Below are 26515 nucleotides of genomic sequence, written 5' to 3' on the forward strand. Positions count from 1 at the left end.
CAGCGCAGTGGTATTTTTTTATCTTGTCATTCACGGAGAGCTGATGTTATCTTCTTCCATGTCCTACAGTCGGGGAAAGTCTTTATATTCATTCTCTCTCTTTCTATATATGTATATTTTTTTTTAAAGAGATAGCAAAAGTAAAACTGAATAATGTACTAGCCAGCCTTTTAAGCTAGGAATAAATAAATACAAGACAAGCCTTGCCTCTGTATCTGTTTTCTTTATGTGTGTGGAAATCTGTGCTGCTGGAAGTGTTTCCTGATTTCACATACACAGACAGCATCCTCTGTACTTGGTTCCTTAATTACATACTTCTGTGTTTCAGTCGTTGTGCTGCATCATAAGCAATTCGGCTGTAATGAGATCTTTTGATTTTTCTGCTTTATGCACAAGTAATTAAATAGTTTGACGTGTCTTCCCCTCCTCCTTCACAGTGCACTTACTACTTTTTCTCAAAGTCATCTGCACAATGACGTTTTCCAAACAACTGTAGAGTTGCTTATGGGGTCAAGAAAGTGGGAAGCGTATGAAGAGAGAGCCTCTGTTCCGGAGAGCTTACGGTCTGAGCAGAGAATGTACAAAGAAAACGTCAGCTCATGGAGTAATGGAGTGGGATGATTTACTGACTGGCATCACTTTAGGGTTGCTGATTTCCCTGTAGTCGGATTAAGCACGGAATGGAGGTTCTGAGGAGGCAGTTGGAAGAGGAGGTATTTCAGGCTTCCTGGCTGTCAAGTGTATAAAAATAAAGAACTGAAATCTAGAGTTATGCAAATACAAGGTAATAAAACTACATGGTTGTTATGGTATGTTAGAGATAAGGTTTGGGTTGCTGGCCTTTTGAATAAATTCGATTATTCAAGTGTGGACTTTTCTTAGCATTGTTTAAAATACATGTTGAGAAGGTGCTGTGATCCTTGATCTTTACCATGAAAGCAAAGCTTTTTAAAACAGTCTAGATCATACTGAGGGTGCTGCTGTGATACTTACTGTGGTCTGTGAGCAAAGCAAGCTATCAGCAGAATCATAAATTATTATATAGCTGTCAGCTTTTCCTCTCAACTTGTTGCTTGTTTTACTGTTTGTAGGTAGCTCCCTGAGCTCATGTGTCCATGAAGGCACTAAATTGTCACAGCAGCACCGTGTGCTGACCGGGAAATTGTTTAGCACGGAGCATTGGGTTGCTTAGCAACAACCTTCCTCTGCTTCATTTGTGTTTTTCTTTTAATAGGACCAGAATTCTGTATTCATTTAACTGCAGGTTACTAATTTGCTTTCCAGTTAATAGTGCAAACAAGAAAGAGAAACAGTTCTGTTGGGACCGTTTTGCTCTCCTTATGTGATGTTTTAGCGTGGCACTTTGCGGTCATGAGATGCCTTAGAAGCTGTTGGGTTTGGAAACCAGTGGGTGAAAGCCAGCTAAAGTGGGCACTGGTGGTGAGCGATCCCATGGTTGGGATGCAGCTTTTCCGTGTGTTTATCTTTGTGTCTCCCTGGAGGTTGGAGAGGTTGTGGCTGGTGAAGGCAACATAGTAAACTGGCTTGGAGTAGGTGATGCTGAAGTTCTGTATGGCAGAGAGTGTGACTTGAATCCTAGCCTCCTGTACTAATATTTTGACCCCCCTGCTTTATAAAACCATCAGGCAACTTTCATATATATTCTGGTGCCACTTCTGATTTCTTGAAGATGTTAAATGACCCTGTGTTCCTGTACAGGTGTCTTTCGCTGTTAAGAAGGTGCCTTTCTTGTGTTGCTTATTTCTGCTCTGAATGGTGGTTCTGCAGCCATGCAGGTCATCTGCATGATTCAGTCTACACTTAGTTCCCTATTGGTTCTTGGCTTCACAGAACAGTGAAGGAAACCAGCAGCAGCATTTGGGGAAAGCTGGAGAGCCTGGATGCTCTCTGACTGGCCTTGATAGAGGTTCACTTCCATTGCTTTATTCTCAAACTTAACCTTCAGGCAGGGAAAACAGCGCATAAGAGTCCAAGTACTCTGATTCCTGCCTGGGCTGCAGAGTTGTGCTTGAAGGTGAATAATCAAGTTATGAAATTAATTTGTGTTTGTTCTGTATTTTTCGTATGGCTTATAGTAATGTTGTTATATAACTGCATGCTGATGCAGTCGGGAGGCCTGGCATCGCGTAAGAATTCGTCATCATTCTTAGAGTTAGCAAGTTTAATTTACAGTGGATTTTGTAAATCAGTTGTTGAAAACCTGTCTGATACGCTGCAGAGTCATTTTCGAAGGTGAGTCATAACTGGTAGCATTTTCAGGTTTGTATGCTTTTTGTTTAGACACCATTGATTTTAGGGAATTATTACTAAGATTTATGAGCAGCGTTGTAAGGACAGAGGGGTATAACTGGATTTGCTAACTGAAAGATAAGTAGCGCATTGAGATGAATGGGTGGAGAATAATATGGTACATACCTTTTATGCACAATTAACAGGCAGTGAGAATGGCCTTGGCTGTGTAGTTACTGTGGACACGTGGATACTCGGTGAAGTAACAGCCGTCTGTGAACCATAGCCCAAGGCTTTCTAGGGAATGAGGAGCTGAATGACTGGTGAAGCGTTTGTCCTAATTCAATGTATTCTGTGTTTAGCTTAATTTATTGTCAGAAAGGCCCGAGTTCAAAGTTTTTGAACTTGGAAATGTGACCTTCGTCACCTTTCGAAATTTGCCTGGAATGCTTCAATAGGAACCGAGGCGTCTTTGCTCTGCTGTTAAGTGAAATTCTGAAGTTTTGTTCTGGTGACAGCTGTTTCCAGTATTTGTATGATAAATGTATATCCACTCTCCAAGCTCATCTTTCTGCGTGTTTTTGAAAATTGAAATGTTGAATCCCGCAGGGGTTTCTGATCTGGAAGATTAAGTGCTTTTGTTTATATAGGTTCAAAAAAAAGTCCAAATCTTAATTGTTTCTGGAAATCTGGAAAATAGTACAGTGTTGCAAAGAGAATCTTAACCCTAAACCATGGAGAGGATCTTTTCTGCTTTCAGATCTTTGACTATGTATGTAGAATGTCTCCAATACTCAAACTGCTTGGGTGGGGAGAACCACAATATGACTTGCTTAAATAAATGAGGCACCGTTGGAAAGTGTTTTAGTGATTTTTAAAGGAGTTGTGACTGGCTGTGGCGTGCATTATCTAGCATATTCTGCTCAGAAGGATTTCACTTTAAAGTTGATAGTTCCTTTAGAATGTCTTTTTGTGACAACAGTATGAACAACCTGTAGTAGTAGCTTTTTTGATGGAGCTCTTATTCCACTGGAAATCTCACGGTATTTTGTCTCCTTGTGTTCCTGTGTAAAGCAGAAAGCTGAAGATGCTCTTGACAGCATTGTTTACTGTTTGGAATATTACTAACCTTTTAATTTTTTTTCTTTTCTTCAAATAAATAAAACTTAGTTCAGCTATACCAACCAACAAATACATAAAAAGGACTATTAACCTGTTAAGTTTTATCTTCCCGATTGGTGAATTTTATGGTAAAATTACCCTTCTCTCCATGTTCATGACCCCTTGGTTGCCTGCATGAGCAGTATGTGTATGGATAGTTCTCTTACTAAAATTAACTGCAGAATCTTCCATAGATTAACTGTCACTTGAGAAATGGCACAGTGTGGCCTATGCAGAAACTGTCTGTTCTTGTCTTTATACCATAATCTAAAGTTTATGTTGGTGTCAATTGTCAGGTGAAACCGAGTTGTTACGTAGTGGCTGCTTCTGCTTTTGGTCTGCTCACTTGTACTGCCGCCAGCTGTGTGGGAGAGCACTCCTATTTGGTTGGCTTGGTTTTGGGTGTTTCTGAAAATAGAAATAATATTATCTGTGAATTTTGGTCCAGGAGGATGGATTGCGCTCAGGCACTGGGATCCTTAGTGGTTGCGAGGGTACTGTAAAACAAAACAAAGATCTCAGTCTTGATAACAAAATACTACCAAATCCATGTTGCTTGTAGCAGTACTTCTGTCACTTCCTGATTGTTTTTGTTTGTCTTTTTTAAACAAACAAGTGAACAAATGAAAACAACAAAAAACCCAACACGCACACAAAAGAAAACAACAACAACAAAAAAACCAAACCAAAGCCCAGCAGCCCCCCCACCAAAAAGAAAAGGCTCAGAGACTAATAAAATCCTAAGAAAAGAGATTCCTAGGAATATCTCTTCTATTCAGAAGTCATACACAACACTGACTTTCTAAAGGGTTTATTGTGTTGTTTTTTTCCTGCCAGGTCCTGTTCAAAATCAGCTGATGCAGCCGTCAGATGGCCAGGTATACAGCCCTTCGATTCCAGGATCGTATTCACAACAGCCGCCAGCGAAGATTCCTTCCCACCCGTCTTCTGGACAGTATAACTATAGTGGCTCTCAGAATGTTTCTCAATTAAACAGTTATCAAGGACCTGGGCAGACTCTCAATAGACCACCAGTGGCACCTTTCTCTGGGTCACCAGTACAACAGACAGGTCCTGTTCCACAAGTGCTGCTGCCTGCTTTGCAAAACTCTGCTGTATCATCTGCTCCTAGCTTTCCTCCTGGAGCTAGCCCACCAGTGCATTCAAACTGGCAGTACAGCCAGAGTCCTATGAGTCAGCCAGTTGGGTCTCAAACAAGCCATTTGACTCACGTGACGAGGACAGGGTCAGCTCAGCCACCGTTGTCATTATCAGGAGATACAAATCCTCCAGGAAGTTACCAATATGCTGCTTCTCCAGGAGGTCCTCCGATTCAGAACAGCTATATGAAGCCAGGTAACAGTAACTTATTGATATTTTGTCATTGTCCATTTCTCAGTGTTCCTTTTTTAAACAAGAATATAGAATTGACTCCATGGTGGCATTTTGCTTGTGGAATGAGGTTGTCAAAGCAGATACTTTGAGAAAATGCACATCACAAGTACTGGGGTGATTTCTTTGGATTAGAAATGGAAGCTGTATGCACAGGTCAGGTGTTGCCGTTGGCTGAGGCGGGTAACTCTTGCACGGTGTCTCATTTTGGGAAGCTGTGTGTGGGTAATGCTGTGGGTGACTGTTGGAGCATTGGCATGCTTCAGTCGAGCGGGGACTTCACAGTTGACAAGTGTAGTCCTGTTAAGTGAGCATGACATTTTGCAGTTTAAAACTCGCAGCCTTTCTGTTAACCAGTTGATTCTGGTAGTTCTCTGAACGGCTCAGGTTGATGTGAACAACTTGAGCACAGCCTAGAAAGAAAACTGAAAAGCATTCTGTGCCACTGAAATCGAGGCCAGTTGAATGGAAAGCTTCCTTTCTGCGAACTTGTAATTTTCACTCATAATTGTTGGTCTTCAGAAAGTGCTCCGAAAGCATGAGATGCAAAGACTTCCCACTTCTGTTTCTGCTGTGTGTGGACTGGTGTATGCAATGGCGAAAAGCTTTTCTATCACTAAATAGTGATAGAAGCCCTCTCATGTAACTTGTGGTTCTTATGGAAACAAAGTTAATACTCATGTTTCTTTCTGCCAGACTACCGGTTGTTGTTATGGAGGTTTCCCTAACCATCTTTCTGAGCACGCTAATAGGAGTTCATACAGAAATAATTTAAATGTGATTTTTTTTTGGTGAACTATTTTTTTCTTGTGAAATGCTGTTAGACTGATTAGAGGTGTTTTCTTCATTCTAGTTGTTTGTTTTATGGCTAATTTTGTTAAGAAGTTCAAACTGTCTTAAGCTCACAGAATTTATGAAACTATTTCTGGAATAAACAGTCCTTTGGAGTTAGGAAAATGATGACAAATTTTTGAAGGTGGCATATGAAATAAGAGTGAGTGTCTGGAATAGGAGAATTCTTACATCCATTCAGTGGTGAATCCTCCTGAGCAATTTCCCTGGTAGGTTTTTTTGTAGGACAATGATAACTTTTAAGATTAATTTACCTCACTTAGCAGTCATGCTCATTCTTAGAACAAAGGCCTGCCAGCTTTGGACAGCCTCTCAGACACAGAATCTTTCAAAGTTTTGTGATAGTGTTGCCTGCCTGTAACAATCATTAAATAGCTTTGCAGTAGCAAACACTTCAGTGAAGCCACCTGTTTGTTCACTTGATGTGATTTTTTTTTTCCCCTTTGTTTTTTTTCTTTCCCCCCTCCCTTAAATGTGACCACACGGTGCAGGCTGGTGAAGCTGCATGTTTTGTGAGGTGGGGAGTTTGTCGGTATACCTTTGTGTGTGGCTCACCAGCTTCTGTACCGTGTTGAGATCTGGTGATACTGGACAATTCGCCCTTATCTTTTGAAAGGCTGTCTTTTATGTTAAAATACACTGATGTCTTTCTGGAGTTAAACAGCAGTTTTACAGACCTCTGGAATAATAGGAAACAAAGAGGTGGAAGTGCTCTTAGGATTTGGCGTTATTTGAAGGGAAAAAAAGCAATTGGGTTTCTAAATGTCTTGGCTAGAGAAAATCCTAGAATTTTAAAACAGAAGCAATTAAAAGCTTCCATGTGACTTTTAACATGGAGGGTTAAACATTTCAGAGCAAGTTTATTCAAAGTGCACATTGCTGATGCTTTCCCAAGTGAAATCTTTTTCCCCAAGTAATTTTAGTCGCTATAGAACCTGTATGTCACTGTTCTGCATGACCTTTTTCAAGTGGAAGATGAGCAACCTGTCAGAAGAATCTGTTCAGATTCTTACTAGTTCATTATTCAGTCTAATATGAGGCTGTACTGTAGCTTTATAAAAAGTCCAGACTTTGGAACTGAAGTTGGTGTGCTTTCTGTGCCTCTTGAAAGTCTTACCAGCAATAGCAACAGAAAGCTGAAAGAGATGGTGAATAAAAGCTACGGGAACCCAGTATGAGAAGAGCACGACAGGAACAGTCTGAAGTTGTGAAACCGACACAAGTATTAGAGTGTCTCTATCTCATGCTGTCTTATTTGCATAAGAAGAATATTTAGAGCTCAGTCTGTGTGTTTTTATAGCAAAAGTTTTGTGACTTTTTTCCAGCTGGGTTAAACTCCTTCTAAAAATTAATCTCTCTACAGGATCTGTGCCTCCACCAGTGACTCAGCCTTTAACTCCACTCCACCCTCCTTCAAGGCCACCTTTAGGACCTCCGCCGGTTGGTGGGCCACCTTTAATTAGGCCATCAGCACTCACAGCAGGTCAACCTAATGCACAATCTCTGCTAAATTCAGCTGCAAATCAAGAAGGTAGGAAACAGTTTGTTCTTTTTTTTGAATTTGAACTTTGCAACTTGCTCTAATATGCAGCCTTTAAAGTCAAGTACACTGTTCTGTTGGAGGCTTGGATAGTAGCATTGATACTAATGCAGCGTAATTTTATCTGAATGGAGCGGGTAAGGAGCTGGAAAGCAGTAAAATATTTCTTGTTGACAGTTGCTAATAAAATAACTATTCTGAAGTGTTAATTATTTTTTTCTAAGTGCTGTTTAGCATGTCAATGTCTCCCATAGTTGCCATCTCTTTTTTTTGTTTTTAGTGTTCTAAAATTATATTGAAATTTTGATTTCTCTGCATTCCTGACTGCTGCAGAGGGCATAATCTGTGCATAACTTCCTGCATGGTTTTATTCTGCAGGGAAAGCTAAAATGTGGACCCTGCAATTCCTTGCCTGTTTACTTAGCTGAAACTTCTTCTTCCCTTCTGTGTAAAATCGCTGAAACACCTACCTTGGATGTGTTCATTTTCTGCAGGTTGTTAGTAGAGGCTAAGTGTCAGCTGTAGAAGAGATACCGGACTTGCTCCTGTGGGCCCTGCACAAATACGCTGTTGTTTAAGAACTCCTCAGGGCTCTGTATCAAACATACCCGTAGTTGTATTGCATTTAGTGCACATGCTAGATGGAGCCATGTGGTAACTGGCAGTTTTATTTTCACACATGTAGTTTGTTCTGTCAACACTGTTGGTTTCTTGCATGTTCAGATTGACAGTTTCTTGTATGTGGTAGCTGTGCGAGTACAATAGGATATTTGGCTTTAGTTTAGTTTTGAACATATGAAATTCATTAGAAACTGCGTTCGATTAGGAAGTCTTTTCTTCATAATGAAAAGACACATTTCCAGGGCTCTGGAGAGATAGAAATGTTTAGTCTGTGAAATAGGTTGACTGCTGCGTACTAGCAAGACCGAGCATGTAATGCAAGTTCCTTTTATTGGGCCATCTTTGAAGAGTTTGGTAATAAAAAGTAAACTGAGTAGCTGCTTCTCCTTGGCAATAGATGATTGATTTTGTATGTGTAGACATAGCTTAGAAAAAGCTATCCTTTGGCTGCAATCTCTGATTTTCAAGGTTTTTCTTATCTCATTTGGCATTTGTATCTTGACTGGTATGTGACCATATCAAAGCTGTTGGTATTTGGTGAGCAGTACTGGCCTAAGTGTGTCAGTGAAGCGAATGTGGTGTTTCCGTGACTTATCAGTGGAAAAACCTTCTTCAAGAGACTCAGCACCTGAATTGCAAGGTACTTTGAAAACTGCAGCTAGGCTACAGAGACTTCCTCTGATGAGGAGGAAGTGTCCCCTGATGCTTTACTGCATATCAGCTTGGAAGTTACGGTGAATACCTAATCTAAAGTAATCTTAAAAGATCACTGAACCAGAAGTGTAGGGGCATTTGTTTTTCTTGAGAAAAGATTGTGGCATTTTATGAATGTCCTTTGTTGAGGTCACATAAACAGGTGAATTGTGTGCAAGAAAGAGGCTAAGATGTGTATTTAATTCAGTTTCATCCTGGGACAGAAACAAAACTATACTAATCTTAATATTCATCCAGCAAGTAGGATTTCTTTGCAGTTACCTCATTACAACTTCTTAGTAACTTGTGAAAATTTTTACTGGGACTGTCTTTCTTAATAGGTGATGCTACATCTGCTGCCAGCGACGGGTCTGCGGTCCAAAACAGCTATGATGCAATAGAAGGTGGTGGCCTCATGGGTAAGGAGTCAAAAAAGTTTACTATTCCATAATGTTTTTTAAGAGTCTGGAAAAGGTAGAAGGTTAGGCATTTGTGTACAAACACACATACGTGGTTCGTTGTCTGTCTTGAAACTAAATTTGAATCTGAAGCAGTGAAAGTTAGCATGTCTTTGCCTCTAAGTGTGGTAACACAGTTAAAAGTGATTTGCAAAATTGGCTGTGGCTGTCAGTAGCTTACACTTGGAAACTAAACAACAACGAAAAGCTTTCCTGCTGTATTAATACATTGAGCAAGGTGCAGTTCTTCAGCAATTAATTTAAAGTATTTGTCTACTTTGCCTCTAGCAACTCCACATCCTTCTCCTGCACCCCCGAATCTTAAGGTGAATAGAAGTGTTGGGTGTGGTTACCCTACCTTACCTCCAGGCTACCAAAATACTTCTCCACCCGGAGCACCAGGAATGCAAGCATCTGCTTTGCAATATCCAGATGGATCAAAACATTTCCACCAGGTAAACACTGCCTGTTTTTATCTCAGTACTGCCTGTGTGTGTGTAAAGAAAAGCGGTGGTTGGTGTGTGTTGTGCGTCTATGGGGTGCTGCTGCTGTGGCTTGCTGTTTGATGCGCCATTTGTGCAAGATGACGGACACAGCCTGAAATGAATGCTTTTGCTGGAAAAGCTGTGTGCCACCTCTTTGTCCTTGAGTCTCTTCAGAATATTTCTCAAAACTTCAGCTGCTTTTGGCATGTTCTTCTTCCCTTGGATTGCTATTTTTAGCTGAGGCATTTGGTTGTTTTTCCCTGAAGTTTCAGAGTGAACTGACCAACGTGTTGCCAGCTGAACCTCTGCATTGCAAAAGCTTTGTAGTAAATATATGCTAATTTTGGCCCCTATTATGTTACATGCCTAAGTGCAAGTTTATGTAACAAATAGTATTTCCAAATCTATCAACATAATACAATAGCAGCTTATACACAAACCACAAAAAAATTGAAGGGAAAATATATTTGCTTTTTAAATGAACTATGGGTTTCATCCAAATAATTGGTGTTAATTTCTGAAATTTTATTGGTCTCTAGCCTGCCCTGGGCACTAATCATTTAACTACAGCTATGGGTAACCTGAGTCTACAGCAAGAAGGATTAAGACCTGTGAATCTTCTTCAAGAGAGAAATATTCTTCCTACAACCCTCTTAAAGGCTCCGGTCCCAAACCTGCACGAAGACATACAGAAACTCAACTGTAATCCTGAGTAAGATTAGCTGTTTGCTATAATTCATCAAAATCAATAGAAGTCTAAATTCCTAATTGTAAACATAATTCTTCACAAAATATTTACTTAATTTTGTGACTATAAAACATTAAAAATGGGCTTCGCCATGCTAAGATAAAGGCAGTAAGTGGTTTAACCTTTGAACTGTGGAAAATTCTGTGTAGAAAGTATGAGGAAGAAACGTTGCTTGCAAGGCACCTATAGATAGGTACAATACAAAAACTTTACAACATAGCTGCCAAAGACTATGATTGAAGAAAGACACATAAAATAGGAGGTAACTCACTTGAGTGAGGTACACCAAAAAGATTGGGAATGCAGAAACATGAGTGACCTCTGCATTGAAAGTAACCATTTAAAATAACAGAGTAAATGGAACATCAAACAGGAGGCTGGCAGTTGGTTATTCAAGTAATCTCTGAGGAGACCAAGCAAACCAAGCAGGTACTCCTGCTTTGTAAATCTGATTATCATAGATAAAGGAAATAACAGTGTCTTTGTGAAGTCAGTCATACAAACAAGGTGTGCTGGATTTGCAGAAGTACATCTGCACTTTGGAAACCAGAGTTCTGAAGTCTCTAAAAATGACTGTGAGGTAGTTTATAGTTGTTTTTGTGTAGTTTTAAGACAACTTTTTAAACTTTGCTGGTTCAGATTTGTACATAAGGCCACCTCAAAATGGTATTCCAAAATAACATGTAGTACATGAAGATTTGGTGCAACTTCGACCATTGTTAGGCTTAACTTTGACTTGAGTGACTGAAATGATTCTCAGCTCTGTGTAAAGAGCATGTGTATAAAATAAGAACTCAAAGTACGTATTGTGGGTCAAGCTCAGACTAAACCAGAACGATTTGGCAGACCTGGAGAAGGTCCTTTATCTGGATATGGAAATTCACCATCACCAGCTCTAGAAAAGTCTAAAGGATGCTCTGCACTACTGAAATAACTTTATTATCTGAAAGCCTCTGAAAATAACCCTTTGTCCTCCATGTAGGTTGTTCCGCTGTACCCTGACTAACATTCCTCAAACTCAGGCCTTATTGAATAAAGCCAAACTTCCTTTGGGGCTCCTGCTTCATCCTTTCAAAGACTTATCGGTATGACAAATATTAAAAATTTTAAATGCTGAAATATCAATTATGCCTTTAATAAAGTTCCAGAGCTGGACAAGTTATAACAGAAAGGCACATATGTTGGCTAATCTTGACCCAGAAAACATACCCTGGTAACTGGCATTTCCCTGTTCCACACAGATCACTGTAACTTTTCTGAAAATGTCCTCCCTGCCATTTGTAAACTTTCAACCCTCACTTCTTAATAAAGAACCTCCCAAACCTCCAAAAAAAAAGCTTAGAGGGAGCACAGCACTCAGTGTGACAAGAAGGCAACACACCCAAATTCCAGTATTGCTTAGATAGCTTTATTTTGTCACATGTCAGTTGTAGCCAGTATCTAGCCAAGCCTAGTACTAATTCTTAACTTAAGACAAAGTTAAAGGGGTTTGGATGCCCTCTGACAGCCAAAGGACCCTGAATTTAGCAGTGCCTCTTTTAAACACTTATATTTCACAACTGAAATATTTTTTTCAAAGATATGCTTTTTCCTGATTTTTTTTTTTTATCTGTACTGAGTGTAGGACTTTGTTTTAAACAATCAGTGTAAAGTTCAAGACTTTAGAGGCCAAATTTGGCTCTAACCAAATAAGTTAGAGCTCAGTTCTGACCAGTAATCTTGTTAAGGAATTGTAGGGGTGTTGTGAGGTTGCAGAAATACTTCTTCCTTCGAGTATGCTTTGACTAGCTAACCAGGAAGCACAGTGTAGATCGTGTTGTTACTGTAGATGAATAGCAGTAGTGTGGTGGTGATTTAAAACAGGAAGCTTTTCTTTTTCAGCAATTGCCAGTGGTCACTTCAAGCACTATTGTGAGATGCCGTTCCTGCCGGACGTACATTAACCCTTTTGTCAGCTTTCTAGACCAAAGGAGATGGAAATGCAATTTGTGCTATAGAGTGAATGATGGTAGGTTTTAAATGTACTTATTGCTTTAAACTGTTAAAGTTAACCTTTCCCATCTTGGCCTTTGAAACTGTGATATGGTTGGCCATAGCGGTACTGGGGATTGTTGTCAGTCATGCTGGGGCTGGGAGATATGAGAAATGTTTCCCATGGGCAAAGACAGTGGTGTCAGTAATGAAGCACAGCAAGTCTGATGTGGTGTCCCAAGGTACTCTGGCAAGTGACAAAGTAGCTGCCCTGCCTAGTGTAGTTCTCCAGGGAGTGTTGTCCAATAAGCACAAAAGAGTTGGTGTAATTGTTTTAAAATGCAGCACAGCTAATACTAGTGTAAAGTAATAATATATAAACCTACCTACATAGTTCCTGAAGAATTCATGTATAATCCTGTGACAAGAGTTTATGGAGAACCTTATAAAAGACCTGAAGTCCAGAATGCTACTATTGAGTTTATGGCTCCATCTGAATACATGGTAAGGCTTTATTTATTCTTGGTTATTCTTTCCTTTTGTTTTATTTCCAGAGGGAAGTCAGAAAAAGCCTTGTTATAGAGAATGCTTTTCAGCTCAGTAGAACAGTTTCTGCCTCAGGGAGAGTATCTGAGAACTCTTGGGAAGAACTTCACACAGTTCTTCATTTCCAAACATTTATGATGTCAGAGTTCCTCTGTATTTAGTATATGTAGGTGTTTCTGGAAGAAAACTGTAATTCTGGAATTATAGAGATGAATGCATTCAGAAGTTTTAGCTATGATCTGTGTGCTGTTTTAATAGAGTTTAAACTTGCAGTGGAATGAATAAACCCAATCTAATAAATGCCATTTTGAAAATTAAAGGTAATCTTTTCTTTGCTCAGCTACGTCCACCTCAGCCACCTGTGTACCTGTTTGTGTTTGATGTCTCTCATAATGCAATAGAGACAGGATACTTGAATACAGTCTGCCAGACCTTGTTAGACAATCTTGACTTGTAAGTACCTTTTTCTTAGAATCTCCTAATTTTGTTTCTCTTATGAAACTTGTGGTAGACATCAACATGCCAGTATTGCCTTCGTAGAAGTTCCCTAGCATTGGCTAGCAATGGCCAATGTTGTATTAAAATGTAGTGTAAAGCTGTAGTCTTTTTCCCATCACAGCTGCACCAGTATAAAAGGGAATTTTGACGCTTGTTTCTCAGTCTGGCTTTTTTCTGTCTGCTTCAGCAATCCTTAAAAGGAATAAACATCATGTTTATGATGTCTTTGGAACTGTATTTGTTAAAAGCTGAAATTTAGACAAGTATTTGCTGAAAGGAATGCATAAGTCTAATAAGGTTTTCATAAAGTACATGCCGTTGGAACTCACACAAATGCTGCTTGGTGTTTTGCACCTTGTTTCTTCCTTTTCTTACATTTCTTATTACCTTCTTAAAAATTTGAGTACCTGCTAGGTGACTCTACTATGAGCTCCTTTCCTTTCTTTTATTTAAAAAAAAACCAAACATGCAGAAATGAAATTTCATCTTGCTGAACACCATATGTCTCATTTTTAGGCTTCCTGGGAACACTAGAACAAAAATAGGCTTTATAACATTTGACAGCACAATCCACTTCTACAGCCTTCAGGAAGGTCTCTCTCAGCCTCAGATGCTTATAGTTTCAGATATTGAAGGTATGCAGAAATAACTTTGTGATAAGTATCTATTAATGACTGCTGCTTTTGACAGCCTTTTTAAAAATGTATCTGGTGTGAGTGTCTAGATCGGATTGTTAGTCTCTCTAGTAATGGCTTTAGAAGTAGCATATGTCTGTGTTCTTGCATGAAGCCCCTGATGTCTGAGCAATGCTGTGGCTGTTCACGACTTAAAACATGAAGACAGCCTTCCTAATATCCACCTTCATTTGTACAATTATTTACATTTCATTTATGATCCCAAATAGTTGGGCTTGATAAATTGCTATAGATTCTGTGGTGACTGATGCTTACTGCTTGTGCTTCTGCCTTTAGTTTCGAGTCACCTTTCCCTGTGTTTTAGGGGAGGGTGGAATGAACACCAGAGAAATCTGTTATGCACTTTTATGTATTGGTCTTGATTATCCTTCAGCCCTGTCGATGGCATTCTGGTCACAGATATGTGGATACCTTTTCTTCTCATAAGCATAATTATGTTTGAGTGGATTTACAGACTGATACTGTATTCTTTTTCAACAGGTGTAATGGTTGGCAAGTACAATTAGGGGGAAGCTTGATGTGTTAATAACTTAAACACTTCTTTTTTCTTCCAGATGTATTTATACCAATGCCAGAAAACTTATTAGTAAATTTAAATGAAAATAAAGAGGTAAGAACTACTTTAAATAACTAGTGACATTCAGTAGTTTGGGATATGCTTGATAATTTGTGGATTACTTAATGCTCTTTAACATCTACAGTTTAAAAGCCAAGTTTGAGGTGGAAGAAAGAGGTTTTTTAATTTATCAGCACGACTGTAAACATTTGCCAACCTAAAAGAAGACAGTACTTGAGTTTTGCTAGGGCTTTTTCTTTATGACCTTCATGTTAGAACTGTTAATACATGTTTATGTATGTCCAGCAATCAGCTCTATAAAGAAGAAAACTCCGAAGACTCCTAGCCTCAATACTTCTGTTTTCTCAATTGTAGCTAATTCAAGATCTGTTGAAGTCGTTGCCACAGTTGTTTACGAAGTCCCTGGAAACTCAGAGTGCTCTGGGGCCTGCATTACAGGCTGCCTTTAAACTGATGTCACCCACTGGAGGTAGAATCTCTGTCTTCCAGACACAGCTTCCATCTGTGGGAATGGGAGCACTAAAGTCACGAGAGGAGCCAAACCAAAGAGCAACTGCAAAGGTTAGAAAAACAGAAAGGTTGAGAGAACCGACTACCCTCTTCTGTACATGTAGCTGCTTCTGGAATTGCCTGTTCTGATTTAACTTTGTGACTCTCTTGTTGAGCTAACAACCTTCCTTTGTTAAAGCAGTAGAAAGAACAAAAAAAACCCAATAACTGTAAACACAGATTAACAGTCTGATTTTTAATTTCTTTTTTGTTAAGATATCATTGTGATCATTAATGGAGAATCAATAATTACTGTCCCTGAAAACAGGCAAAAAAAGTGTTAATCTCTTTGAATTTCCTTTGTCTTTTGTAATACTCTGTTGTATTACCAGGACATACATCTGACACCATCGACTGATTTTTACAAGAAGTTAGCCTTGGACTGCTCAGGGCAGCAGGTTGCAGTGGATTTATTTCTTCTCAGTGGACAATATTCTGACTTGGCCTCTCTAGGTAAGTCATATTACACTGTTTTGGGGTGCATAGCTCTCGTACTTCTGGGAAATACATAGAATCTGCATTAACATTTAGCATATGCACATGATTTGAACTAACCGAGCATGTAAGGATGCAAATTCATCTTTGATGAGCAGTGACAGTGACTAGAATGTAATCTTTCAGTCTTTCCTCATTTAACCTAGCTGTTTCCATATTCTCCCCTAGTCAGGATTCTTGCAATCCTCATGTAAGTGGCTGAAATACTTTCCTTTAATGCTTTTTAACCATGAACATCTTTAGAGTAAGCTTTATTAGCATTTAGATTATTCTTTCTTCATTTAACCAAACTTTCAAGTGACAAAGTACCTGTGATTTCAGGCCAGTGGAAAACTATTCCACACCTGAAACTACACACATGCTTTAACATACAGTTGTGTTATATCTGTCTCTGTATGCAGGTCTGCAAGTGTGTAACAAAGCTGTTTGCAGGTGTGAACAGCTTAATAATGAAAGGGAATATGGCATTCAACTGATAGATTTAAAGACCACAGCAGCAACTGTCTGCACTCTGCCAACGTGTATTGGTTTTGTTTCAGGTTGTATATCAAGGTATTCTGCAGGTAGCGTCTATTACTACCAGTCTTACCATCAAAAACACAACCCTGTCCAGGTGGAGAAATTGCAAAAGGAACTGAAGCGATATTTAACTAGAAAGATTGGGTTTGAGGCTGTCATGAGAATAAGATGCACCAAAGGTTTGAACACAGTTTTTGGATTTTGAGTGGGGCGGAGGGGAAGCAGGCGTTTGCTGTTATGTGGGAAATGTTTTGCTTGGTATTTTGGCTGTTATGGAAGCTTAAGTGGTTAAAAGACAAAGATCAGAAAAGTAAAATTCAGTAACACGGATCAGACTATTTATTAAAGGCTGTATTGGCAGTATTTACTGGCATCTGAGTTCCTTTTTATAATGGTTAAAACTGGAAGTTTTGTTGGACTGGTATCTCAACAAGGGACTGTTTTTGAAGTCTAAAGACTTACTACTATTCTGCATTAATTTGACTTCCAAATTCCTGGTTTCTGCTAGGCTTTGTGGATTCTGTGGATTATTGTGTGGGATATTTACCTTTCCTGAAGACACTTTATTTCATTGAGAAGAATCTTAATGTTCTGATACAGAGCCATCTAACACTGATGGCAGATGTGTGAATGGTATCTGTGCTTTGTAACTGTAAAAATAAAATTTATTTGATGCAATGCTTATCTTTTAGGTCTTTCCATTCATACTTTCCATGGGAACTTCTTCGTACGATCTACAGACTTGTTGTCATTACCCAATGTAAACCCAGATGCGGGATATGCTGTGCAAATGTCAGTAGAAGAGAGTCTTACTGATATGCAAGTTGTCTCTTTTCAGTCGGCTCTCCTGTACACATCCAGCAAAGGTAGGATGCACAGGTAGTGTTAGCTGCAGTAACGGCACAGTATTCAGACGAGTCTCTTTTGTGTCCATTTATAAGTTGCAATTCAATTGCAGTAACTTACACAAACTATTGTATCTCGTATCAAGATCACAGCTGTGATGTGTTACAGCATTATTGATGTTATTGCTTCTTCCAGACCAAGAAGTTTTTTGGGAAACTTAGTTCTGGTCTGAAAATATGTAGACTTAACCTAGAAACTGAGAACTAACTTTTTAAAAGCTACTGGACATGGCCTGATTCCCCACTTGTATGATAAATTAGATTAATTTTTTTTTTTGCTATTGAGTAAACAGTGCCATTTCTTGTATTGTGCTATTTATTGTACTGTTTCGTCATGTTTGTTTGGAGCCTATAGTTCGCTTTCCTTACAGGTGAAAGACGAATTCGTGTCCATACCATGTGCTTACCTGTTGTAACAACACTAAGCGATGTCTACCTAGGGGCCGATGTACAAGCCATCACTGGGCTGTTAGCCAATATGGGTAAGCATGATAAAAGCTTGGTTGGATATGTATGGATGATATCCCTGAAGCTCCAAGCAGTAATCCTTTGGAAAGTAACAGTAGAAGAAAAGATTCTCACTTTCTAAGTTGCAAAACTAAGAGGTGGTTGGTTTGTTTTTTTTAATGCTTGGTTTCGGTAAAGAATCGACACAGCTGCACACGGTCACCTGGACTTAGTCATAGTCTGGTGCATCATCATAGGCCCCTGGCCTTTTTTCCTGAATTGCTTGTCTTTGACTTCCTCTATAGTGTAGTAAAAGCTTAAGATGCATGGAAGTATATGTAAAAATGAGAGCAGTTAACGTATGTGACTGTATTCCTACCAAGGGAGGAAAAGTCTCTTATTTGAAATTGGTGCTCTCTTGTAGCTGTGGACCGATCAGTTTCTGCTACTTTGAGTGATGCTCGAGATGCCCTGGTTAACGCAGTGATAGATTCCTTATCTGCTTACCGTTCCTCAGTCCTAAGCATTCAACAGCCTGGCCTCATGGCCCCCTACTCACTACGGCTCTTTCCACTTTATGTACTGGCACTCTTAAAACAGGTAAGAGTTAAAAGAAAGTTGTGCAAGGGGATGATGATTTTGCATGTCAACTTGAAGTAAAAGGACATTTTTTTGATGTACAAAATGGCATCTGTCTTTGCTTTCAGTATTTTTGAGAAGTGTTTCAGTAAAATAAAAATACTTCAGTATTTTTTCTCTAAATTGAGAAGTTGCTTGACAGAGATTGTTTAATAAAACCAGCCTTCCTGCAATTTGCCATTAGAGTACTGAGATTGTTTATACGTTTGAGAATGATCCTCCTTGCACAGATAAAGTTTTCTCAAGGTAATTCCGTTTCTCTGCACACCAGAATTTGGTGACTTGAAAGGTCAATGTAGAACAAAGCCTGCTTAATTGTTTCTCAGGCCTTGGAAGATAACATACGATTTTACAGGTGGTAAATGTGTGTTTTTATCTTTGAGTCTGTTATGCTGTGAACAAATGAGGAATTTGGAGAATTCTGATGATCAGAGTAATGGATGGGCCTTCTGTTTTGCCTCCAGAGGAGCGCAGTAGGGGACAGAAAAGATGTTTAAAGAATATTGCTATGGAGAGCGATCTAGTTGAGAAGCAGGAGCTTAGAAGTGTGTATAAAAACAAAAGTGTAAATGTTTTAAGCAAGGGATTAGGAAAATATTAAAGATACTGACTAGTCTAGAGAATGTGGCAGGGTACTGGTAGTGTTTTTTCAAGTAATACAATTTTTGTGTATTTCTGGAAAGGTAGATTCACACAGCAGCTCAGTGTGCATTAAAAGAGAGCTAGCTGGATGGCAGCAAGGTAGCTGGCTGACTGTTCTTGCAAAAGGTTTAAAGCATTTAACAATATTTATTCAGTGTATTTTTTGGTTGGATTTCCCTGCACTCATACTAGAAGTTATTTTAAGTGTTGGACAAGCTGGCTTTCTGTTCTAAAGAGTTTTCGGATTCCTACCTCTTGATAAGAAACTAACTAGCATGTTGCTACTAGCATGTTCATACTGATGTTTGAACTCTTTCATGCAGGAGACATTGTAAGTGTTTGATCTAGTCAAGTTGGAGAAGCGAGCCCATGTTTCAGTTATAGCTGGGGTTTTTTGTCCCAACGAGCCAGGACGATGTCTTTATTGTAAATCCAGGATTACCTAAGGTTCTGTACATTGAAGCCAGTAGTAAACTGCTCCAATATTTGTTCTTTTAAATGCCATCAAGTAGCATTTTTGAGGTGTGTGAGAGAAGAGATGTATTTCAAGATGCTTTCACCTCAGCTGGAGTGCTCACCAGAAAGGGCTGCAGGTGCAAGGTCACAGAACCCAGAAACACGAATAAAGAGGCTTTTATGATTTGTATGTGAAACACTGTAGAGAACTATGGAGAAGTAAAATAGCAGTGGTAAGATACCACACCATGAGAAAATACTTGAGACTCATCTCTGTTTTAAGCAAGTTAGAAATAAACAATAGATGGTGTGCTAAATGCAGCTTCTCACTGCTTCAACAGTGACATTAAATGCCTGATTGTTTGCAGAAAGCATTTCAAACTGGGACGAATGCACGCTTAGATGACCGCATTTTTACGATGTGTCAAGTGAAAAACCAGCCCCTTGTTTACCTCATGCTTATGACGCATCCCAGTCTGTACAGAGTTGATAATCTCACAGATGAGGTGAGTCTTTGCATCGCTATGTGGTCTGTTTCTCTAATCACAAAGATTTGTATGATGTGAAAATAAAGTTGTGTTAAAAACTTGCAAGTTTTTCACATTAAAGCTGTGTAGCTAAAATTGCCCATTTTCTATTTTTCTATTTGTTGCTTGTATGCATTTATTATTTGAGACTGGATTGAATGACTTCAGGAGTGAAGCTGTGCTCTGGCTATGGATGGATGTGGAAGGCTTTTTCTAATTTATTTCACTTTTTGCCTTGTCATTATCTTGCACTATAAATCACATGTACATGGAGAAAGTATAACACATGCTTTAACCTTTTGTCCCTCTATAGCTTCCTTTATTTTAAAATGGCAAAGTAGTTCTGTGAACAGTGAGAGGATGCTTGTGTAAAAGCCTGAATAACTTTAGAAATCACATCTTGTGTACGTGACAAATCTGGTATTTCAGTTCTAGAACTAATTAAGATCAAGCTGATGAGGTACACCCTCTCTAAATAAAACATCAAGAGATTTATTAGTAAATTATGCACTTGAAGCATGACTTGAACTGAACTGAGAAATAGGGTCGATCTTCAGTTCAGTGTAGTACATCCTGGTCTTATTTAACCTTCTGGTGTTGTGCCTGTTTCAGTGCATCAAGATGTGAACCACTGTTTCTCTTTTTGCTTTTTCCTTTAGGGTGCTCTTAATGTAAATGACAGAACTATACCTCAGCCACCCATTCTCCAGCTGTCAGTGGAGAAGTTGAGTAGGGATGGTGCTTACCTGATGGATGCTGGCTCTGTAAGTTGTGTGGTGATTTTGAAAAGTATGCGGATTTTCTGGACGTGTTTCTTCTGTGAAATCAAAATGTGTAGGAGACTGCTTAGGTGTGATTTTGCATTGGATTAATGTTGTTATTGCTGGGTATCTTTCAGGTAATGTTTCTGTGGATTGGGAAGAACTGTGGGCAGAGCTTTATCAGCCAAGTCCTTGGAGTTCCTAATTATGGCTCAATACCACAGAATATGGTACGTGCTTGCTTTGCTTACACCAGTCAGAGTGCCACCAGAATATTATTTTCATGAGAACTAAAATACCACTATTCAATTATTAGCCCTCTAGTTATTATTCACTATAAATCCAGATTCAGGGAAAGAAATAATTTGCATTGCCTCTTGAAGTTTCTCCAGGCTGAAATTTTATGGATCTTCTCATGAAAGCACAGTAAGAAGAGGGTGGCAATGATTAAGTTTCTCAGAACTGTGGGAGCAAGACTGAGCATACTTGGGAATAGTAAGGACAGTAGGTTAGTGAAAAATCCTTCAGTTTGTGCAATAAACCAGGTATCAATCACAGCTCAGTCGTCACCTCTCTGACAGCCAATTGCTGATAGGAGTTTAGTGCACTTGGCTGTTTCAAGACCTTTCAAAGGAGATTAGACTAAAACTATGCATCAAAAAATGTAACCGTATGGGTTTCCTTTATACCTGATTGGGATAGAATTGGGCTATTTTAAGTGTTCCTTTTACTGCTTTGCTGAAAGATGTCATGTATGTGTTAATGATGCCCTTTTCCTTTTAGACACATCTCCCAGAACTTGAAACTGCAGAATCCATCAGAACAATAGCTTTCATTTCTTGGCTGAGAGAACAGAGACCTTTCTTTCCTATACTATATATAATAAAGTAAGTGGGTTTTTTTAAGTCTTTGTGCTTCTTTAGAGGCCTCGTAACAAAACATATTTGGATATTGTATACTGAACTTTCTTAATGGAAGTTTTAACAACGGTGCGTGCTGTGCCTAACAGATGTGATGATGGATATGACTTGTGACGAGTTGTCTCCAGTTAAAATTTCAACAGACTGAAAAAGACTAAATATCCTTAGTTAATGTCAAATAAATGAAGTAAATGCTGATAAGAGCACTTGTTAGGATTAATCGTAAGGACTGTTTGAGATCCTCTTTTCCTATGTCCTTAAGCTCTTGAAGTATCTTGCCATTTGGCATGTAACTTTATTAATGCATTGCTCTGTAGATCTTGGCAAATGTTTCTTTCACTCAAACACTTGTATTTTCATTTTTAAGGGATGACAGTCCATTGAAACCAAGTTTTCTGCAAAATATGATTGAAGACAGAACAGAATCAGCCTTATCATACTATGAATTCCTCCTTCATATACAGCAGCAAGTGAATAAATGAAACACTAGACTTTGGCTGACTTCTTTAAGGAAAGATTTTTGCATTAAACAACAATTTTGCTTGTAATATCTTCATTAAATCGTGGCCTGAGGCAGTTGATGAAAAGTTCTCACTGTGATTTCAGCGAACTAAAGCAAATAAAGGACCACATCTGAGAATCAAATGTGCAACGACATAATATATTGTACCTTAAAAAAATATATCTAAGTATTGGAACTGGTTGAGCACCTTTAATTTGCTGCAAACCATGTTTTTACTGTAAGTATTTGCAGCATGAAGTACATTTACAAAGGCAATACTGAAAAGGTGAAATACATTTTGTAAAATAAAGAGTTCTTTGTTGTTCAAAATGTATGTTTCTGTAACTTTGCATTTATTTTTTTTGATGCTAGATATAAAACCTCACAATACTGATCATGATTTGCAGGGAAATTCTTTGAGTGCATCCAGTGATTAGAGACAGAGCATCTCAATGTTCAACTTATTGCTTAAAGTAGCAATGAAACAACCATTCATTGTGAAACGAACAAATACTTACGAAGCGTAGAATCCAGTGCTTGAATTGGATTATGGCTAAGAGGACTAAAGGTAAGCTTAACCTGGACAGGATGGCTGAATTTCTTAAAGCTTTTAATAAGTCAGTATTCTAATTAAGACATAGTGGGGAGGAGCTGGCCCTATATGAAGCACATTTTAAAAAGTCAGTGACTGAGTCAGCAGCAAAAGTAGAATTAGGTAGATGGCAAGTTTTGGTTTTCTTCAGTAAAAGGAGTAGTTTTAACTTCAGTTTGTGAATGGTGTGGGAGGAGAAGGGCAAGGAAGGTTCTCACATTTTTTGGTTTATCTTTAGTAGACTTTTGGCTCTTGGTTTACACTAACTGAATGTTAGCCCCCTAAAATCCAGTGTGTTTCTGAAGCGAGTTTGTATGACAGCCCTTCAGACCTAGTGTTTTGAGACAACATTGAATATTCTGATGTTAAAAGTAGAAAAAAAATTTTTTCCAAAGCCAAAATTATTATGTTGTGTTTGAAGATTTGTTTATGGTTGGAGACACACTTGAAGTTTTAAATTTTTTTTTTTTACTGCAGCTGTGTAATGACCTTAGGTCCAAAGCCAGTGTGCACCAAATAAAAGCTTTAAATATACTCTCGGATCCCTGCCAGAGCTACAGGTGGAAATCAACATTGGAGTGAAAATTCACGTACAAACATATTTAAATAATTTTATAGAAGTGTATTGATAATTGTTCTGTTTTGGAGATTAAGCTGTCATTAACAGCTACCAAAGGAAAGAGTATTTAAGTTACTGTAACCCTATGCCCATGGAAGTGTTTCATATGGAAAAATATGGAAATGCTTCGTGGGGCAAGTAACTTGGAACAAGTCAAACACTTGTAAGTGGTCAAACATGTACAGGCTCGTTAACTTACATTTTGTGATACAAACGTCAAAGGACATCATAGGGTAACCATTTGCTACCATTTCAGGCTGTAGCTGCACGTGATTGTCAGGAGTTGCCTTACTTCAGAGGAGGAGTTTCTCTGGGGAAAATTGTTCTTGTCACTTGAGCACAAGAAGCTGAAGTTCAGAACAATGTCTAAAATAGCATGAAAAGACTATTATAGAACCAATTTAACCATCCCTGTCTGCTCTCTCTGTAGCAAACAGGAGTATATTTACTTGAACAGCTTTTCAGAGAATTGCACAGTTTCTAATCATAGTGAAGAGGTATTTTAAGTTTTGACAGTCTGATATTTTTTTTTTTCCTGGGGGAATGGGGTGTCTTCATTTAAATCATAAATGGAAGCTATGCATTTGCATAGTTTATGACTTAAAACTTGTGTTTTGGGTATGTTATCACTCATGTTGAAACTTATCCTTGCACCTAACAGCCCACCCAAAGTCTCTTTCTTACTACGACTGTATTTTGCTAATATATCCCTTATTTTTTAAAAAACCATCAATGTTGGACATGGCTTCATTGCTTTGTGTACACCAGATTAATGGCTAAAGATGTCAGTCTTTGTGACAATTAACAAATTAGAGTCCCTAAGTTTTACAGAGAAACAGTCTAAACAAGAATGAGATGAACCCTCTTGGAGTTCTTCCCACTTTGGAAGCAATTCTGTACTGAACTTAGCTTGTTCCCTCCCGCTGGGAACAGTCTGCTGGTTCGCCTTGTGTTGCTGTAAGGGCAGTACAGGACAGCTGAACACACAAACTACCCACGATGTGTCACTTTTACCTACAGTTGAAAAATGAGGACACTGAAGATGAACTGCAAAAACAGACAAGCGTGGCTCTGGTACTTAGATCTCAGCATGACAACTCTACCACTGCAAATGTACTCTATTTTTCTAGTTGAAGACTTTTAAAAAACTATTTCCGTATTTGACACATTAGTGTTCAGCCAGCATTGTTACCATCCATTTCACTTGGCTTTCATTATCGTTTTTAATTTAATATATTTGAGTCCAAGTCCACATAGACTGTGTTGCAATAACTAGAATGATTCACTTTTATTTATAATTAATTTCTTAACAGAATTTAATCAAAGAGGCAGAATGGCTGTTAAATAAGGGACCATTAAATGTGATTTTAAGGTTCTGTTTACTATTATGGATGTAATCCTTACAGTAAATTTAATTTTGTAAAGTAGTGTATAATATTGTAATATTAAAACCTTTGTTTTCTGAGCTCAAACATTTGATCTTCACTATGAAGTTATAAATCTTCCCCCTTCTGAATTTGAGACAGGATTTACTTGTCCTCCTTTTTACAGTTTGTAATTTTCACTGTTTTATTCCTGTAAAAAGTCATTTGTAACACATGCAAATGCTTATTTTATCTGTGCTAATTTATCAGATTTGGCTACTCAATAAAATCAATTGAAAGAACTCATGCAAGTCCATCAGTCCTTTCTTATAAATAAAAATAGAATAATGTATTTGATCAATCAAGATAAATACCATGTATCAACAAGTGATAAATTCTACTTTTAGCTAAAATGTAATATTTAGGTGATACAAACTGAGGGGGGATTTGAGAAAATGTAGTTCCAGCTGACTCAAACTTTTCGTCTGCCACTGGCATTTTTGTCCCTCCAGAGCATCCCTGTCAGTCAGCACGGTTACTCAGTCCTCCCTTGGGGTCTGTTCTTCCAGTAAGCCTTCACTGGTGCTGTACGCTGCCATGGTACCCTGCCATCTGCCTTGGAAGCTGGGCTCAAGAGCCAGCTAACATTGATGGCTGGAATTTAGCCTTCAGCAGTGTTCCCAAGATGGTGATCAGTTTTACTGCAGATAATCCTCAGTCTTCATTTAACATCCTATTCTTTCAACATCTCTTTGTAAAAGCAATTCCATTTTAACGCTTGTCAATTTTTTTATGAACTGCCATCACTGCCGCTTCTGGTTCATCAAACATAAGTTAATGCATGAGTTTGGTACTCTGACCTCTGTATTTAACAATTTTTGAATACAGAATTCTATCATTCTCGAAGTCACTTAGTATAAAAATATTAATTGGACTAGTCAGCGCATTTTTTTCCTCTGATAAATGTAACAATGTCTCTTGCTGCTCTTGAATCTCACCGCTTTGGCTGCAATCCTAGTATTAGTCTTCAGAAGTCCGAGTTCAGGATCTTGAGGCCAAGCCCTGCTTTTAATTGAAGTGCCTGAGTGGAGTGCAAGTCGTTCAGTGTCAAGGATGTCGAAGGTAATTCGTTTGAGGTATTGATGGAAAGTACTCATGTCGCTGTCTTCATTTGGTTTGGCTTTCAAGTACTTCTGCTATGCGCGTTAGCTATGTGAATGTTCACCTAAGGGGAGAATACTGTGGCCCAGTTTTGTAGGTTTTTGTCACACAGGTAGAAGTGTGATGGACTTTTTATTGCACATAAATTTGAGTATTATGCCAACTGTATCTTGCTAGAAATAACTGAAGATGTGCTCTGTTACAATAATTATTATTTCCTTGCTTTTTTCCTCAGTCAATCCCTTCACCTGCTGTATTAACAGCACTGCAGTGACACTTCATGAATGTTCACTTATTCTAATACTTTACATTTCTATACAGACCACTGCTTTCATGTCTCTATATAAGGAAAATGTTATCCTCCTGCACTAGGTTTTGTATTGCCTTGTTAAGCAGATTTTCCTTCTGAACACAAGGTGGACTGGGTAGGTTCACTGAAAACAGAAATTGAAGCAAACTAAGGAAGGAGCAGGCCACTGCTAGCGCTCAGAGCGTGGGGTCGCGTCACTGCCGCTGTGCTTTCCCCATAGGCACGGAAAAACCCCTGCCCTGGCTGCAGCTGTCGCTCCCCCACCACCACCTCAGCCCCTCTGGCCTGGCACCGCCCCGCGGCCACCGCCCTGTTTTTCCCTGCCCGCCTTTCGCGCCGTGATGTCACTTCCGAGGCTGGAGCGGCCATCTTCGGTGCGGGCGTTGTACTGCCAATGAGCGCGGCGTGCGAGGGGCTCTCCCCGCGAGTCTACCTGTTCTCTTGCCCTTACGCGAGATGGCGGCGCCTGCTTCAGCGGCTGGAGGCGGGCGGTGCTGGCGGCTGCGCGCTGAGGCGGAGCGGCCCCATTGTGCGGCGCTGAGGTAACGCCGCGGCCTCTTCTGCTGGGGATGGAGGACGGCGGCGGGGCGGGCGCGGGGTCCGCGCCCCCCGGGGCGTCC

The 26515-nt window shown here is 39.1% G+C and overlaps 1 protein-coding gene across 1 annotated transcript; it reads left to right on the forward strand.

The window, feature by feature from the left end:
* Window positions 1–771: 771 nt before the first annotated feature.
* On the forward strand, window positions 772–22184 carry SEC24A (SEC24 family member A). Its single transcript, XM_010179978.1, has 23 exons — window positions 772–784; window positions 4249–4767; window positions 7019–7186; window positions 8851–8928; window positions 9256–9422; window positions 9992–10164; window positions 11183–11285; window positions 12082–12208; window positions 12566–12675; window positions 13058–13170; window positions 13732–13850; window positions 14465–14520; window positions 14842–15048; window positions 15369–15489; window positions 16071–16229; window positions 16743–16916; window positions 17327–17437; window positions 17827–18002; window positions 19508–19645; window positions 20326–20430; window positions 20565–20657; window positions 21211–21314; window positions 21715–22184. The coding sequence occupies exons 1-23, from the start codon at window positions 772–774 to the stop codon at window positions 21827–21829; spliced, it is 3249 nt and encodes a 1082-aa protein (XP_010178280.1). The 3' UTR covers window positions 21830–22184.
* Window positions 22185–26515: the final 4331 nt, after the last annotated feature.

Source organism: Mesitornis unicolor, unplaced genomic scaffold (genome assembly GCF_000695765.1).
Source record: "Mesitornis unicolor isolate BGI_N332 unplaced genomic scaffold, ASM69576v1 scaffold12152, whole genome shotgun sequence".
NCBI classification, from domain to species: Eukaryota; Metazoa; Chordata; class Aves; order Mesitornithiformes; family Mesitornithidae; genus Mesitornis; species Mesitornis unicolor.